Source organism: Pholis gunnellus (genome assembly GCF_910591455.1).
Source record: "Pholis gunnellus genome assembly, chromosome: 13".
Lineage (NCBI taxonomy): Eukaryota > Metazoa > Chordata > Actinopteri > Perciformes > Pholidae > Pholis > Pholis gunnellus.
In genome coordinates this window covers 18,188,201-18,204,841 of record NC_136540.1, presented here as the reverse complement: position 1 = coordinate 18,204,841, position 16,641 = coordinate 18,188,201, and the positions used below count along the sequence as shown (strand labels likewise).

Here is a 16,641-nt window from a genome sequence, read left to right as displayed (position 1 = left end):
GGAGAAAAGTCTTATTGAACGCAGCCCCCATTTGTTTTAATTCATCAAGACTTTTCTCCATTTGTGTGATTCTCCGTTCAGCGTGGGGACATGTGAGAAAAACTAAGTTTCCTTCAGGAACTCGAGGTAGCACAGGGTGAGTAACTGATGTAAAAAATGGACATTTTGTGGGTGAAGGATTCATTTAAGGTGTCGATTAAAACCCCTAAAACTCAAGTTCCAGTTGTGTAATCTGCTGTGCATTATACTCGGATTACTGTTACGAGAGGGCTTCGTTTTGTAAAATGACCACAAGAGTGTAATCTATTGTTAAACGCTTAACAGGAAACGGAGGGTTTCATATTTAGAAACTAAGGCCGACTATCTACACAGCATTCAAACTTTTTTCCATTGCCATATTAAAAGGTAATCAAAGTCCAGCACATTTACAATAATACATATATCCATCTTGTGCTGATGTACAGTAGACTTACAGTATAATCCAAACCATCTTTTGAGAATTGCTCAGTTCATCTGCCCAAACACTAACCAGCCGACATGTGCTCAGTGGAGCATATTGTAACATCAGTGTATCTGTTGTTGTGTTTTAAACTAGTGTTCCTCAAAATAAGACCACATTTCCTCTAAACACTGTTAGTTCCAGTCAAAAAGAAGATGTTCCAATCTGCCTTGCTTCCTCCTCTGCTGTCGTTCCATCTACATTTGTTTCCTTCTTCCCTTTACTGAAGGAGGATTAACGTGACGGTTTAAGACACTTGAGACCAAATATTCGATTATGCAACAAGAAAAAGACACCAACTCCACATGTTATGTATAATAAACGCTGCATATTTGCTATTCAGACACGTCTTTCTTACGTCCCTCCAACCGCTCCTCGAGCCTCTGATCATCTTTTGAGGATGAACTTACCTCAGATATCTTCTGGAACTGTCCGTTGGCCTGGCTGCACTTCTCTGCCGTCTCCAGCGCCACCTTGTAGTTGTCCACAAAGGCCTTGTACACTCCCAACTGGCTGGCCTGTGGAATGAGAGAGAGAACCAGAGACGTTCAGGTTCAAGAGACAACCAGCTGGTGGGAGACAATGACAGCAAAGGCACAAACCTCTCTTCTGTTTGATGTGAATTGTTTTAAAAAGGACAATTCAGACCCAATGAGCATCTGGTTTACCGTCTTAACACGTTTACTATTACAACACAAGAAACCAAAACATAGTGAACCGAGGGCAACTTTCAGTCACCTTCAAATATCAGTTCTATACCTACTTGCACACATACTCTCGCGCGTTTGTATTAAAATTCATATCGGGCTCTGGCAGATTAATTCATTTATATTCCCATCAGGGTTTTTGCGGCAGTCCCTCTTTGGCTCTATCAGCATACCCCCCCCCCCACACACACACACACACACACACACACACACACACACACACACACATATACACAGTAAAGCCAATGCACACAGTCTAATCACATCCCCATAGCGCTGCTCTGTGCAGTCCTCCTGACTGAAACAGATTCACTTTCTCTTTCATTACCGGCCCCTCTCTGCCACGCTGTATGTGCATTGTAGCACAAGCTGCAGACCAGCAGCGCATGAATATGCATCCTGCTACAGCCGTGCTTGAATAGCTGGGCTGAAGAGCTGACTGCACGCTATTAAAGCAATGAGATTGCTTTCAATTGAATAGAGTGAATGAGTGAGACTTGTTACTTTTGTCCTTAAAGCCCCCCCCCCCTCCCCCCATATTTTAATTTCCTCTCCTTCCACTTCCCCTCAGCGTGTGACGAGAGGAGACATGAGGGAACCATCCGGCCTCATACGACACTTATAAAAAGGATTTTTTTAGATCTTCATAGGAACAGAAGACAGATAAAATAAGTCATCTTAGCACAATTTGAGCCTTATAAAGACATACACAGACTCAGCCAAACAAGTGTCACTGTCTGTAGATCATCTCTTCATAATTGGAGCCTCACCATGTCGAACCAAAACCTTGGATGGAAGGGAGAAACCACCATGAGAGTGATCACATTTCCAAAGATAGAGGATTTGTGACTTGGCAGCTTTGGCTGGAAATACTCAAACCCAGCGCAGTGACGTGATCACGGTATTTCACGGGTTCACCTCTCCGGCGACGGCCGTCACTGAAGACGCAGGACTTTGAGCAACGCTCCGAGCGCAGCGCCCACGCTTCAAAACAACAAGATCACGGGTCAGAAGCGCCCACGCTTCAAAACAACAAGATCACGGGTCAGAGCGGCGGGTGGGAAAACAACAGCTTGTCTTTGAGAGTGGAGGCGGGAAGGAGAAGATGGAGAACATCCTCACTGACATGTTGGACAGCTGAGGGGCCAAACCATGTTTCTAACAATATCTTCTGCGTGATTCTATAGCTCTGAACGCAAAACACACAGAACTTTTATGTATCTTAGAGAATGCAGTGGACTCTAATTTTATAGTCCGTAAAAAAACAAACAAAGATAAACACAGCAATAACATATATTATATAAATAGTATAAAATCTATATAGGGAAAGACTGAATGCAGCCAACTATTCAACATTTAATATGTATTAAAAGTATCATCAACATGATGACTATTTAGCAACTAGCAATATCTGTCTCCTGGACATGCGTGACTACAGCCAACTGACTTGCATATCAAAATTGTACAAAATTGCACAATCAAATTGTGTTCATGCAGCACTCAGTTCCTCCTGTAACCAAAATACATTGTTCCCCCTTGACCTCTCAAACGTCAGTCAGTCGTGCACATGTAACTAACAATAGCGATTAGCATCAAACCAGGGAGACTTCACCACATGGCATCACAGTGTGGCCACAGCATAATTCATAAATGAATCATAATCTCACAGGGATATGATCCTGAACCCAAATGAGCTTGAGTTAATCTCATGCAACCTGAATAACACACAATAATCCAGCAACAAGACGACACGCAGCAGACGTTTGTGTCCTGAAGACGTGAACGAACAAGACTAACGGCCACGCTAGCATCTCTGTGAGGCTGTGCACAGCAATGCTTTGAGCTAAATGCTAACATCAGCATGCCAACATGCTCATGATGACAATGCATGTTAGCATGATGCGACCATTTGTTAATGTGGACTAAACACAAAAGCACAAGTGAGGATGATCGTGTATTTGGTGACACATTAAACTTTTGACCTGATGATGGCGCTAGATGAAAAACATACGGGATCTCTAATGTTATTAATATTCATCCTGGGGAGGACATCGATGTCTGCTCCACATTTAATGGAAATCCATCCAATAGTAGTTGACATAAAGCCATACAAGTCAGCCTCATGTGGCACTAGAGCATACAGTAGGTCAGTAAGCTTCATCTCGTTGGGGATGTCTACATATATCATGTATAAAAGTCCATTGCAATGCATCCAATGGCCGTGGAGAGATTACACCCTTCCACTTCAAAACGTGGTCAAATGCAATCCTGGCACTCGCAGGCTGCAGCTGAGCACTTTTTTCCGGTCTGGAAAAAGGCGAGAAAAGCTGGAACTGTGGCCGGCTTTCATCCCCCCTGTCTGCCCGTTTTCTGCAACTCTGTCTCTCTTCAGTGGCCTCCATGCTGCTGACGAGGAGCGGTGGGGAGTAGACCAGCTAATTACGCTGCCATCTGTACTCTCACACTGCCACTCTGACTAAATGTTTAGCCGCCTCATGACATGCTCATGTACGCACATGTACGCAGCACAGATGGGAGCTGATGACTACACTAATAGGTGTCACTTGGTGGTGCGACTCCTGGGGTCCACAGAGAGGTGTGTGTGTGTGTGTGTGTGTGTGTGTGTGTGTGTGTGTGTGTGTGTGTGTGTGTGTGTGTGTGTGTGTGTGTGTGTGTGTGTGTGGCAGGAGGAAGTACTTATTTAACCACTTAAAGGATTCGGTTTCTGCATGAATGAGCTCTGTTCATCTTTCTCGGCTTCTAAATAGAAGCTAACGCAGCATTGCCAATCAATCTCTGTGAGTTGCTAACACATTTCAAAGCTGTTCAGCACATTGAAATATTTATATAAAACAGAGTCCAAAAATTAACGCAATTATGATTAAAAAAAAAGGAAATATCACCACAAAGATTGAGTGACATGATAAAAGACATTCAAAGCTAACTTCTGTTACTTTTCAACACTCGTGCTATGAACAAATTTCAGTAGTTACAAAAAAGTATTAAAGTTTGATAGCCAGCTCCAATTATCTGTTTGAGCTTTAAACATTTACTGTGAACAGCAACGTTACTGGACATGGTTCATTTCTGTGTGTTACTGTAAATTATTTAGTTGCCACTACAGCTGGTCAGTTTTGGGTGGAAAAGTTAGCGAGTTAGCGAGCTAACCTTGGCGTCTTTGGTCACCTAACTGTCTTGTTGTACACACATATGAGTTAAGGACGGTACAGTAGTAGACAGTAGTACAGTAGCTAGTAGTTGCAGATTCAGTTGTTCTTGCAGCTAGCTGCTCCATCAGCAGCTAGCTAGCTTAGCTTCTCCATCAGCAGCTAGCTAGCTTAGCTTCTCTCAAACCAGATGCTAGTTAACAGAGTGCTAAAAGGAAGCCTGTTTGGTTTCTTTCTCTAAACTTCACCTTCTGACTATTTCATCTGTTATCTTAAATACCCACTGAATGAATTGGAAGCTGCAATCCTCGAGTTGTAGTGTGTTACTGCTAATAATACCCCTTGCTGACATTTTTTTATTTATTTTAACCATCAAAATGTACCGGGAACCCTTTGTGAGATGTTCAAAAGGGAAAGATCACTATGGCAGAAAGCCCCGTTTCATATTAGAATAAGAGAGACATCCTCATCAGGTTCCTCATAACGAATGCATGAAATGCACTCAGTTATTAAAGCTGAGTTATGATAGACATCTGTCAAACCCACAGGCTGGTTAGAATGTGTCGCTGAGTCACTGATGAGTGGCTGAAAAGAGAAGAAGCATGTACTTGAACCTTTAAATTCAACCTTATGATAACAAACCGAGGGACTCCTCTAGAAATATATGGTGACAAACTGATAATAAGATCAAACCTGGAGTCAAACTGTACGCTAAGATATTGCTAACTTCATACATTCACTGTTTCTTAAAGAGTAAAATAGAAGTCTTGGTTGTGAGGAGTTCATTTGTCTGAGCTGACGTGGAACTTATTCTTGTGCTCGAGTCAAAACCACAGCGCGCTCATGATTTGGCAAAATGGATCTCTCGTAATGGGACATCTGATTAACACGCAGCTAATTAGCGCGAATGAAATCCATCTCCTAAGATCCAAACTCATGGTGCGAGCTGAATACGGGACATGCTCCACAGCTGATCCCACATCAGTTAATCACATTTATCTGGTTATTGTCATAAAACTTAAAAGGGGAGATTTCCAAAACTGCATCTACAATTCTCATAAGCCTGTCAGTGTCTGGCTAACGGAGTTTCCTGTGTAAATGTACGATAATAGGCTCCGTTTTTCAGTCAACTAATCAATTACTAATTTAACATCAAATCCTCAACGACACCGAATATGCATTTGTGTAGAATAATGTTAAGGAATCATGTATAGTTCATAAGTCAATAACAAGAGTTTATTGTCTATTGTCTTTTAACAATCCGATGACAAAGTGAGGCTGTAAAAGCCACAGTAATAAAACTTTAGCACAGCATGGCAAAAAAAAATATATAATTTGGACAAAAAGAAAGAAAGAAAGTGAACCTTGTTAATGGTTCATACTGTATATGTTCGTAGTAAAAATGACTGAAATCATTGTTTTATTCTCAATCTTCTGCGGTTTTGTTCCGAGGTTCCTGACTGTGGAGAAAAACCCCGTTGTTCCCGTCAGGAATAAGAGGCTCACAGACGTTCACCAACACTTTCTCTAAACAGAGAATTTGTGTGTCCGTCTAGTTTCCAGTCCAGGAAAATTAGAAACCACCATATGCTGTCCCCACAGTGGGACGTAGTCAGGGTGAACTCACAGGACACAGTGTGCCAGGGTTTATTTACACTCCTGCTCTCAGTAACAAATTGTTCTAATTGGCCATTGAAGGTAACAACCTTTACTGATGACTGCCACTGCATTTTACACACAGAATGGGCGCACACACACACACACACACACACACACACACACACACACACACACACACACACTTGTCAATGTAATCTCTATGTGGAGGATTTTTTTCCTACTCGAAGTCCAGTTTCTTGCAGCCCAGCTGAACGTGTCTATTACAGCATGTTGCATCAGCCAGTCTGCAGTACGCCAATCAGATGTAATGTGCATCTAAAAGAGACTACTGCTGTACATGCACTCGCTCTCACAGTACGTTATGTGCCGAGAAGCCCTGTTCAAATTGCATTATCCACTCAGTGCAAATGTGACAATGTAATGATGCAACACAGAGAGGGAGTTCTAGCCGAAGCCTGGAGCCTTGCTAATTCTATACACAGACACAGACACATCCACACACACGTAACCGTGTACATTAAGTACTGAGAGCGCCTGTTTAAGAAATATAACCCAGCGCAAATATGACGGCGTTATGGATCGGAGGCTGCAACATTTCTGCTAATGCACTCAGACCACAGACACGGGAGTGTGCACACACACACACACACACACACACACACACACACACACACACACACACACACACACACACACACACACACACACACACACACACACACACACACACACACACACACACACACACACACACACACACACACACTGCAATTTAGACCAGTGATTCACAGAATACAAATAGCATCTCACAATTTTCCTTCCAACACTCATTTAAGTGTACCCTGCAAATGATGGGAGAGGGTAAGACCCGTCAGACTCACCAGCTTCTGGAACAAATGCCCCACGGTGACCTTCTCGTCCCACTGCTGGATGTTGGGTAAGAGGGCGTCGTAGAACTCCTTGTGGATCTCAAAAATGTCCTGGATTTTGTAGAAGATGGTCTCGACCTGCTGGATGGTCAGGACGGGCTGCGAGGACGTGGCCGTGGCTTTCAGAGGACGCATGGGCTGGAGGATCGGAGAGAGACAGACTCAGTGAACACAACCGAGGACCGGTATCTTTCCCAAAGGTTAACCACCGTAAATATATGAAGGACTGGAAGGCATCAGACCTCAACTCATTTTATGTTTCTTCTTTGTTAAGATAAGTTGTTTGATTAAATCATTTCACTTTAACATCATGTTCTGATAAAAATGGGTTAACGTCCTGTCTAATTTAGGAGCAGACTTTGATTGCGACGACAATTGGAGGCGGTTGATTGGCCGGTCGGTGGCCTGATTGGGCCAGTGCCTAAAAAAAAAAAAAAAAATGATCTTGATCTGTGATCTTGCTCTGCGTCACCCAGTGATAAGCGTTGTAATCTCAGCCTCTCTGCTCTGCAATTGGGTGACTCTCTCTTTCTGCGGTGCAGTTTCTGACCAGTCAGATTGTACGCCAACTCAGTTAATCACAGATGTGTGTGGAGTGGACACGGTGGGTGGGGAGGGACCCTGAACCACAGTGAAAACAAAAATGCTCTCGCGTCACGGAAACTAACATTTCCCTCAGGGTGATGATGAGTCAGCCTCCCGCTGGCTGCAGGGGTTTGTGTGAAGGCAACGCATGAAGCCGAGCAGCCCCCCGTCAGGTTAGACAACAGTGTTATCTCCATTTATCTTCCCATGTTAGGCTACAGGAGGACATCCTGGGATTATGGAGGCTGCACAAACACGACATTTCAGCTGTTCGAAATGATGCTTTTTAAATATATTTAAATGCTCTGCATTAACATATGGGAAAGTCAATATCTAAATAGTTACTGATAATAACCGATCCGTATGAGTGTGTGTAGAAGTGTATGTGGCCCCAGGCCATGCTGGGGAGGTGTGTGCCTGCATGTTAACAAATGGCTCATGCTCAGCTCAATACAGTTGATTTTGTGTGCGGTATTATTGATATATTGATATATTGTAAATAAGAGCAGCAGCACCTGAACACAAGTGACACAGATGTTGATGAACCAGGAGGAAAGGAAATAAAAGGACTTTTCTAGAGATCCTCTTTTTGCTCATATCCCAACCGAGAAGTTATGTTCCCAGACAGAAATGATGCCAAAGTTCTTGAGCTCTTCTCGAGTTCGATTACTCGTTTAATTTGGGCTATTTGGCAGCTGAGAAGAACTCTTTTCTTCTCCGTCTCTTTTTCTTGCCATGAGTTACCGCCTCAGGTATTAACGGGTAACATTGGCTTCCACATTTTCCCATGTTTTGGTGTTTATGTGACTGATGGAGACAGATTGGTCCATCATTGAGGAAGTATGCTGCTGACAGGCTGTAACGTTATCGCTCGGGGCAACTCCCCGCTATAAATGTAAGTGCACTAAGAGCGCTTGTTTTTGCCACAGATCGGATCGGATTGTTAGTATAAGTGTCTGACAACATTATGAAAAGGACTCTACAGAGAAATAAAACGTTTGTTGTGGGTCATGTGACTGGAAACGTGAGTTAGTGTGAGTGGAGTACAGAAAGAGTAGCTTTGTGTTCCATTTAGCTGATTTTAACAATGTGGATGTGACAATACGGGACGCACAATAACAAACAGACCGGTGTTATGTCAAAGTCTGTTCCACGATCGAACAGTGTTTCCCTCCTCTTAAAATGATAGAGCACCCGTCATGGGTTAGGGATAAGGGTTGGTTCAGGTTTAGGTAAGAGGAACAAGATATCCCATAATGTTGTCAGACAGCGTTCAGTTTCCCCGAGCGATCCTCCCGCAATACTGGACCAATGTATTGTCCCCATAAGACACAAAAATATGGCAAAATTAGATCCGGGTTAAAAAATATCAACACCAGACAGCAGTTTGCCGCTACACCAAAACATCCAAGAACAAGCAACTGCTGACTGTCAGTCATCAACAGTCTGCCTCGACTTTGTTAAATTCACCATGATCTTTAACATGGAGAGTTGACAAAGAGGGTACCCACAAACCCATTCAACACGACATGCTGAGTCCTGACATGCCTTTTATTTCTAACTAAAACCTGCCGAATATACAAAATGCATTTTTTTTAAAAGTGTGCTCACAGTGCGCGTTATAAACGTTCTCTCAATGACTGGCGTTGTACTCCAACTGTGACTGTCCGTGCGCAATTTTACAGGTTTGATGTCAAAACTGACTTCATGTTGGTCAAAGTGCATCACGTGGCTGTGAGCGGCAGGATATGACATACAGCAGCCGAGCGTTGGGGAAGCATGTTGCAGGAAACTGCAGCGGCTGTGGTCTTGCTTTGAGTTTGACCATCAACCAATAATATCGCTCCAACAGTTCAGGCTGTCCTGCTGCACTGCAACATGATGCAGGACCGGCTGTCTTTCCCCAAAACAAGTGAATGCGTCCATCAGTGTCAGAAGTTATCTTCACTCCAGCTGTTTCATTTGCACACATGGTCTAGTTCAAAACACCGTGTGTGTGTGTGTGTGCGTGCCTCACCAGTAGCAGGGCCTCCAGCTGGTTAATGTAGATCTCCTCGCTGGCCAAGAAACCGGACAGCACCAGTTTCTTCATCTCCAGTCCTTTCTCGATGTCTCCCTGCAGGAGGAAAAACAGACCCCAATGTAATAACAGCATTACACATGTAATAACACATTGAATACCAACGAGGACCCTTTTGGTAAACTACTTGCATCCAGGATTAATTTCATCACACTACAATGACTCAAGCTCATTTCCCGCATGATGCCACTGCAGTTACCACATCAGGTAAACACAAGATCAACACACACACACACACACACACACACACACACACACACACACACACACACACACACACACACACACACACACACACACACACACACACACACACACACACACACACACACACACACACACACTGTGTAGGAATGAGGGGCAGCTGTTTATTAGCGATCTAAGCTAGTCTAAAAGCATGTAAAAGGCTCGTTTCCTGTGTGGGGAAAAGTTACTCCCGGGGCTTCCAGGCAGTTGTTGTATTTTGACTTTAATATCGGGGAAGTCACGGAGCGAGAGCAAAGCAAGGACGCACAGAACATTTATTCCTTTACTGAGGAAGACACTAGTGGGAATTCTTCAAAGGATTAAAAGGTGAGAAATGTGGCTGCAAGCAGTGAGCCAGAAAGGTCAAACTGAGGTACCGGACTTACTTTCTGCAATTCATCTATTTTGGAACTATAGACCATAAACCTCACATTGGTTTTATGAAGTCAAAAGGGTCCAAAAGTACTGCGGTTCTTAACAAAGCAAAGTATATACTGGATTGAGAAGTACTTCAAATGATGTACTTCTTACTTATTTGACCATATTTTAGTTATTGAAATATAAATCCATTTTATTCGCTAAGCCAAGAGAATAGAAAATAAAAACGAGCTGGAATAGAATAACACCGGTATGAAATGTAATAAAACAGTGCAGCAGTGTAAGAAGTTATTGAATAAAAGGCGGCAAACAAAAAAAGTCTCCGGCCGTGATTTGAACGAAGCGATGGTTACAGCAGACCTGCAGCTTTCTGGGACTTTGTTCCAGATAAACGGAGCATAAAAACCGGACACTGCTCCTCCATGTTTAGTTCCGACTCTGGGGACAGAAAGCGGACCGGTAGCAGACGACCTGAGAGGTCTGCGTGGTTCATAGCACAAGACCACCAATGTGTTTTGGCCCGAAACCTGCCATTCACCCGATGCCCCCGATGCCCCCCCCCCCCCCCCCGAAGAGACCACGCACACAGAGACAAGAGGCAATAAAGAGAAGAAGTGACGTTGAAGTGTCATATGTGCTTAAAGGGAGGTCAAAGAACAGCCACGAGAGTGGAAAGGAAGATTAATTATTAACACGAGCAGATCCTTGCAATGATATGGACACACCAGCGCTGCCCGATAAGACAAGGAGGGAGCCGTGACCTCATTGCTTTATTAATAAGCCAATCACCAGCGACAGCCACCTTCTGACACCAACGTTTTCCCTCAACACTGGAGGTGCACTGCGTGGCCGATATCTACTTTCCTTTTCTTAATTATAGGAATATCACCAAGTTTAGCAGACAATATTACTTCACCCCACTTTTAGATATTTACCTGTAAATGACACAACATGCAGTACACGAAACGAGACATATTTATTCATGTTTCCACAAATGGAAAGTCACATAATTCAAAATCTGTGATTCTGAAGTCACAGTGACGAATTAGAAGAGGAAGAAGGAATGATTTCTATAGATCACGTCTCTTCTAATTATTTGTGTAAAGCTTCCAGTGATTATAACATCACACGTGTTTGAGCCGATGAGACGGCGCTCCTCTGAGTGTTTTAATGCTCGTATTTCTGAGAGAGATACTGAAAGACAAACTTTCCCTCTTCTGACTGAAACGCAACACAAAAGCAGCACCAGATATGAGTCGCATTTCCTCTCGAGACTCTTAGATGCTTCTCTGATATGAGAGTGCTGCTGCAAGCTCATCATTTATTTTAAGCACAGCGAACCGTGTGTGCGCGTGTGTCCACATCTCCAGACATCTTTGTTTTAATAAATGTCATCCCAGGGCTCCTACTAACGAGACTTCTGAGACACGAGGCCTGGTCCGTGTACTCTTCCTGACCAAACAAATGCATTTTACCGTCAAAGCAAACAAGTATGTGTTGGTGACGAGAAGGAGCTAAACTCCTTCAGTGACAAACATGTCACAGCAAGATGAAAAAAGAAGAAAAAAAACAGGACAGGAAAGGGAAAACTACTTTTTTTTCCAACAGTGGGAATATTTTCCCTCGGCTGTACAAAGAGCTTCTGTGTGGCGAGAGGGCAAGATGAGAAATGCATGAGCGGCGAAAGGATTTTTTATTTTCCATGGCAACCTGCTCCTGTTTCGTGCACTTCTCAGTTACGCTTTTCATGCGGAAAAATAGCTGCATGCTTTCTATTTCTTATTATTTTATTGTGCCCTCTGCTCTTATTCTGTGTGATAAAGGAGCTGATATCAAGAATGACCAGGAACAACGCACTGCAGCCAGCCCTGCCATTTGTCAATTCATCTAGTGGGAGGAGTGCACACAGAGACACACACACACACACACACACACACACACACACACACACACACACACACACACACACACACACACACACACACACACACACACACACACACACACACACACACACACACACACACACACACACACACACACGCAGGCTTCTTAACAGGCGGAAGTTACTATTAGAAACAGACCAGCCAGTCTTTAAAAAGCAGCAGAGTGAGAAGACATGTGCTCCAGAGTAGCTGCCTCATCAAGCCACGCTGTCACAATAATGGCTGACACACACACACACACACACACTCCCACACACTTGCAGCACTGATGGCTCATAGGCACACGTAGCAGTGCACAGTGACGCCACATCACGGCAACAACACCAATAAGACCTTCCACTTTGCTATATATAGCCGAGCTTTCAAGTCCTGTCAGTGTGTGAGTCGCAGAAGTGTGTATAGTGTGTGCGTGTGTGTGTGTGTATCCCCTGCATCAGGCAGTCCAGCCGCTGTCTCACCTTGAACTGTCTATGTGTTGGAGTGATGGGATCCAGCTCCCCATCTCCATATTCAAACACCATCCCCTCCTCCTCCTCCTCCTCCTCCAGCACCCTGTCCAAGTAGCACAGCACCTCCTCCTCTTCCTCCTCCATGGTTCTCTCTTTCTTTCCTTCCTTCCCTCCTCTCCTCTTTCTGCCCGAGAATCCCTCTCTCTTCAGGGCCTGCCTGGACACATCAGTGTTTTCCCCTCAGAGCAAGTCGTCTGGACGCCGAGAGAGAGAGAGCGAGAGGGAGAGAAAGAGAGAGGACCCCGCCTACACAACCCCACCCCCTTCCTCTGCTGGGCTTCCTGGTGCGAGTGTGCATGTGTGTGTACTCTGTGTGTGTGTGTGTGCCACTGTTCCAGCTCGGTCGATGAGGTCTGCCCTCCCTCCGCGTCCCGCCCCTCCCCTCACAGCAAACGCTATCCAGCCACTTCCTCGATGACGGTGTAGAGCACTTCTGTCTGCGTCTCACCGGGAGAGTCCGTCTGCTTCACTCTCTTCGTCTTCGTCTCTTTCTTCCGCATATATCTTCTGGGCAAAGGGCACTTCCTTTCGGACACGCAGTCTCTCTCTCTCTCTCTCTCTCTCTCTTCCTTGCATTGCTTCCTCCTTCTCTCTGGTCCATTGTGGTCTTTATTGATCCGCTGAGAGCCTCGGCTGTGGAGCTGAGACCGGCTAATGTGCTGCTGCTGCTGCTGATTCTAATTACAGGTCACGCAGTTCGCCGGGCAACAGCAGTTTTAGCTCAAGCAGAAGCCGGCATGGAAAATAGTGTGGAGGAGACAAGAAGAAAGAAAAGACACATGTGCACCAAGACGAGCGGTTAGGAAAATCAATAACTGTGGAGGCTAGAAAAAGAAGTGATTGACTTGTCCCGATCCAGATGTGATGATTCAGCCATGAGCTTGTGTGTATCCCCCCCCCCCCGCTCCTGACCCTTCGATGGCACTTTACAGGAAGTCAGCCTCCCTCCAGATTTTCTCAGGCTGGCTCACACATCATCTGTACTGGCCACTTCTGCAAAATTAATCTTGAAGAATCTATGCTAGCGCCTCAGGTTGCAAACCTCCTAGCCCATATTTTATATATATATATATATATATATATATATATATATATACACGTCAAACGTATTTTACAAGCACAGGACTTGGAAGTAAATAAGAGTAAATTCATGCTTTTGGCTAGAATTTCTAGGTCATTTCAAGCCATTAATAAGGGCAGAGAAAGCAAAGAAAATAACGTCAGGCCTAAAGAAAGACAGAATGTGGGGAAAAAAAGAATATAACAAGGAGGAGAAAAAAGAAAATGGAGAGAACAAAAGCATAAAACTAGTCAAGTCCATTTTATTTATATAGCCCCATATCGCCACTTTGCCTCAGGCAGCATTTAAACGAGTAAAACCCTTTAAAGGAGGGAGTGAAGGTTCACCTCTAGAAAGTTCTAAAGCATCCCATAATTCAAACTAAAAACATCTCTTCGTTCGTTCAACTCTCATGCATGTGATTTACAAACCGCGCTCCTCATACTGAATGTCTGATTCTTGTTGCACGGTGGTGTCAGCGTTGGCTCTCTCATGTCAGCAGATGAAAGGCAAACTCAGTGGAAAGAAAGGCCGACTTAACAAGACGGTGAGGAGATGGACGACTTCAGTGGAAATAAGACTTTTAATAGTCCGCGTGGCTGCAGCGTCTGTCCAACAAACCTCCACCAACAAACAATCTCTCGCAGCTTCAAAGCGGCCGGCACTACAAACTCCATGTGCTACTAAAGCGTAGCGGACAGAGTGGGTGAATAAATACAGATTATGCAAACATAACTTCAAATCTAGATTATCTGGTGCGACATTATGCTCGTAATGACGGCTGCTTGAAGGTGAAGGATTAGAATCCTCATTTTATGCTTCGTACTGTGAACCTTTGTACAGTGCACAATTCTGCACAGTGAAAACTGTACAGCTCAGATATATTGCTCATATTTGTTATAGTATTTTTTCATACTTGTGTTGTATTTTTCTTATATTCTTTCATATTTATTCTTTATTGTTTCTTCATTTTTGCAGTACTTGCTTTTATTTTATAATTCACTGGATGTGAAAACCTACTTGGAAATTGATCTGATTCTGTTTAATCTCTGCCCTGATCAAAATCAAGGAAGGTTAAAAGAATGTAAATAAAAAAAGCCTAAATACCTCATAATGTCCCGTCTCTTCTTACCCCACATGTCCACTAGATGGAGACACATTTGTACTTACAGGAGCTGAGTGACTCACAATGAATTCAGGAGAACAATATGCTTCATAATTCATCAATCACCACGATAATAAGAGGGGCAACGATCAAGGCCACGTTGTATTTACATTACCAAGATAATACAGTGATAACAGAGCTGCTTGGAGAAGAGATAAAAGATAAAAGAGAGCCAATGGGAGAGAGCAGGCAGAGCAAACAGAGCGAGCTGGATGGAAAAGGTGATCCTGAGACCTTCCTACAAAAATGCTTTTACCAGGACAACTCAACTACTGTTTAATGTGTAATGGAGAAGTGTGAAAGTGTTAATCACATCACTAGTCTGAGCCATAATTCCTTCAGGTTTTTCGTGCTGCATGTCAAAGCTGCTGTCTTGTGTGTGTGTGTGTGGGAGGGTCGGTTTAGGTCAGGGTTAACATGACTCCCGCTAATCCTCCCCGGGTGCTGAAGCAACCACTCACACAGGACCCCCCCCCCCCCCCACACACACACACACACACACGCACACACACACACACACGCACACGCACACGCACACGCACACGCACACAGAAAAGAGCCCTGACCTACTGACATAAAGGAGGGAATGAGTAAATATCAGGACGCTGAAATATGCAGATTAAAAGCGTTTTTATATCAGTGCTTTATTGCTACTACCTGTCAGAATGTTGTGCAATGACTACAACCCGATATATTTCTATTTTCACGAGAGCTTTTGCATCAGCTTTTCTATAAATGCCCGGTGTCTGGTTGGACTTAACCGGGACGATCCACAGAAAGCAGTATGTTTGGAGTAAACAGGAGGCCTCACAGGCTCAGTGGTAGCGGACTGTGACGGAATAAACAAAGACAAGAGTGCCACCTCCAGTATCGAATTTCTAAACTACGCACTGCGGGTGTACATTAATAAACTGAAAAAATAATAATAAACGGACCACATCACTGAACACCAACTGATGAACACATATATTCTGCATCCACACACAGATTGGCAGACTGGTGCTGCTGCTGCCAAGCCCCATCTGGGTCAGTGGTCGTTTGATGCTGCTGTGAATGCACCACCTGCAGTGTGCTGCAGGCGGTGCAGCCGTTGTGGCTAATCGCTAACAATTAACCGGGTCTAGATCCAGCGGCTAACTTCAGGAAGAAACCTGCTCCTCATACTTCTAATTACAAGGAGAAACACTGACGACATGTCAGCTTTAACTGGAGTATACTCCCTGAATGATGTCATAATGTAAAACTGTTTTAAATAGTCATACTATTGAACCTTTAGTCAGCTTTAGGTTTATGTCAACATTACATGATCGTCATATAGTAATATGGTTGAGGAGGGGGTGCTCTGAACACTCTTTTGGACAGTATGCTGACGAGCAGGTTCACTTTTTTTTTTTAGTATGTCTCAAAACAATACTTATGTACATGCCCGTATATACATTGAAAGAATTATTGGGAGTTGTCCGAAAACTCGGACAAGCTGTGTTAGCGAACACAAGGTAGCCATAATTTATGGGAACAGAATTTATTAAATGAACGTCATGCTGTATTGAAGAAGACTTGAAAGTAGCGATTGAGACCATAAACTCAGGTTTACAATGTTTACTGAGGTAAAGTAGGGTCATTTTCTCAGACTTCTATACAATCAGACTTCTTTTTGCAACCAGAGGAGTCGTCCCCTGATGGCCATTAGAAAGAATGCGTGTGAGGCACTTCAGCATTAGGTTCACTATTCAGAATGGACAAGAAGAAA

General features: G+C 43.8%; 1 protein-coding gene across 2 annotated transcripts in view; it reads right to left on the bottom strand.

Annotated features, from left to right (window-relative positions):
• The window catches only part of abr (ABR activator of RhoGEF and GTPase), a 109,185-nt gene that overhangs the window by 53,116 nt on the left and 39,428 nt on the right, over positions 1-16,641 (bottom strand). The window contains exons 3-6 of one of the 2 annotated variants that reach the window (XM_079171738.1): positions 12,616-12,819; positions 9,525-9,623; positions 6,875-7,060; positions 910-1,017 (exon numbers count right to left, since the gene is read on the bottom strand). In XM_079171738.1, the coding sequence (XP_079027864.1) occupies positions 910-1,017; positions 6,875-7,060; positions 9,525-9,623; positions 12,616-12,819 (597 nt within the window). The remainder of the gene's footprint in view (positions 1-909; positions 1,018-6,874; positions 7,061-9,524; positions 9,624-12,615; positions 12,820-16,641) is intronic. The other variant, XM_079171736.1, reaches the window with a different exon arrangement.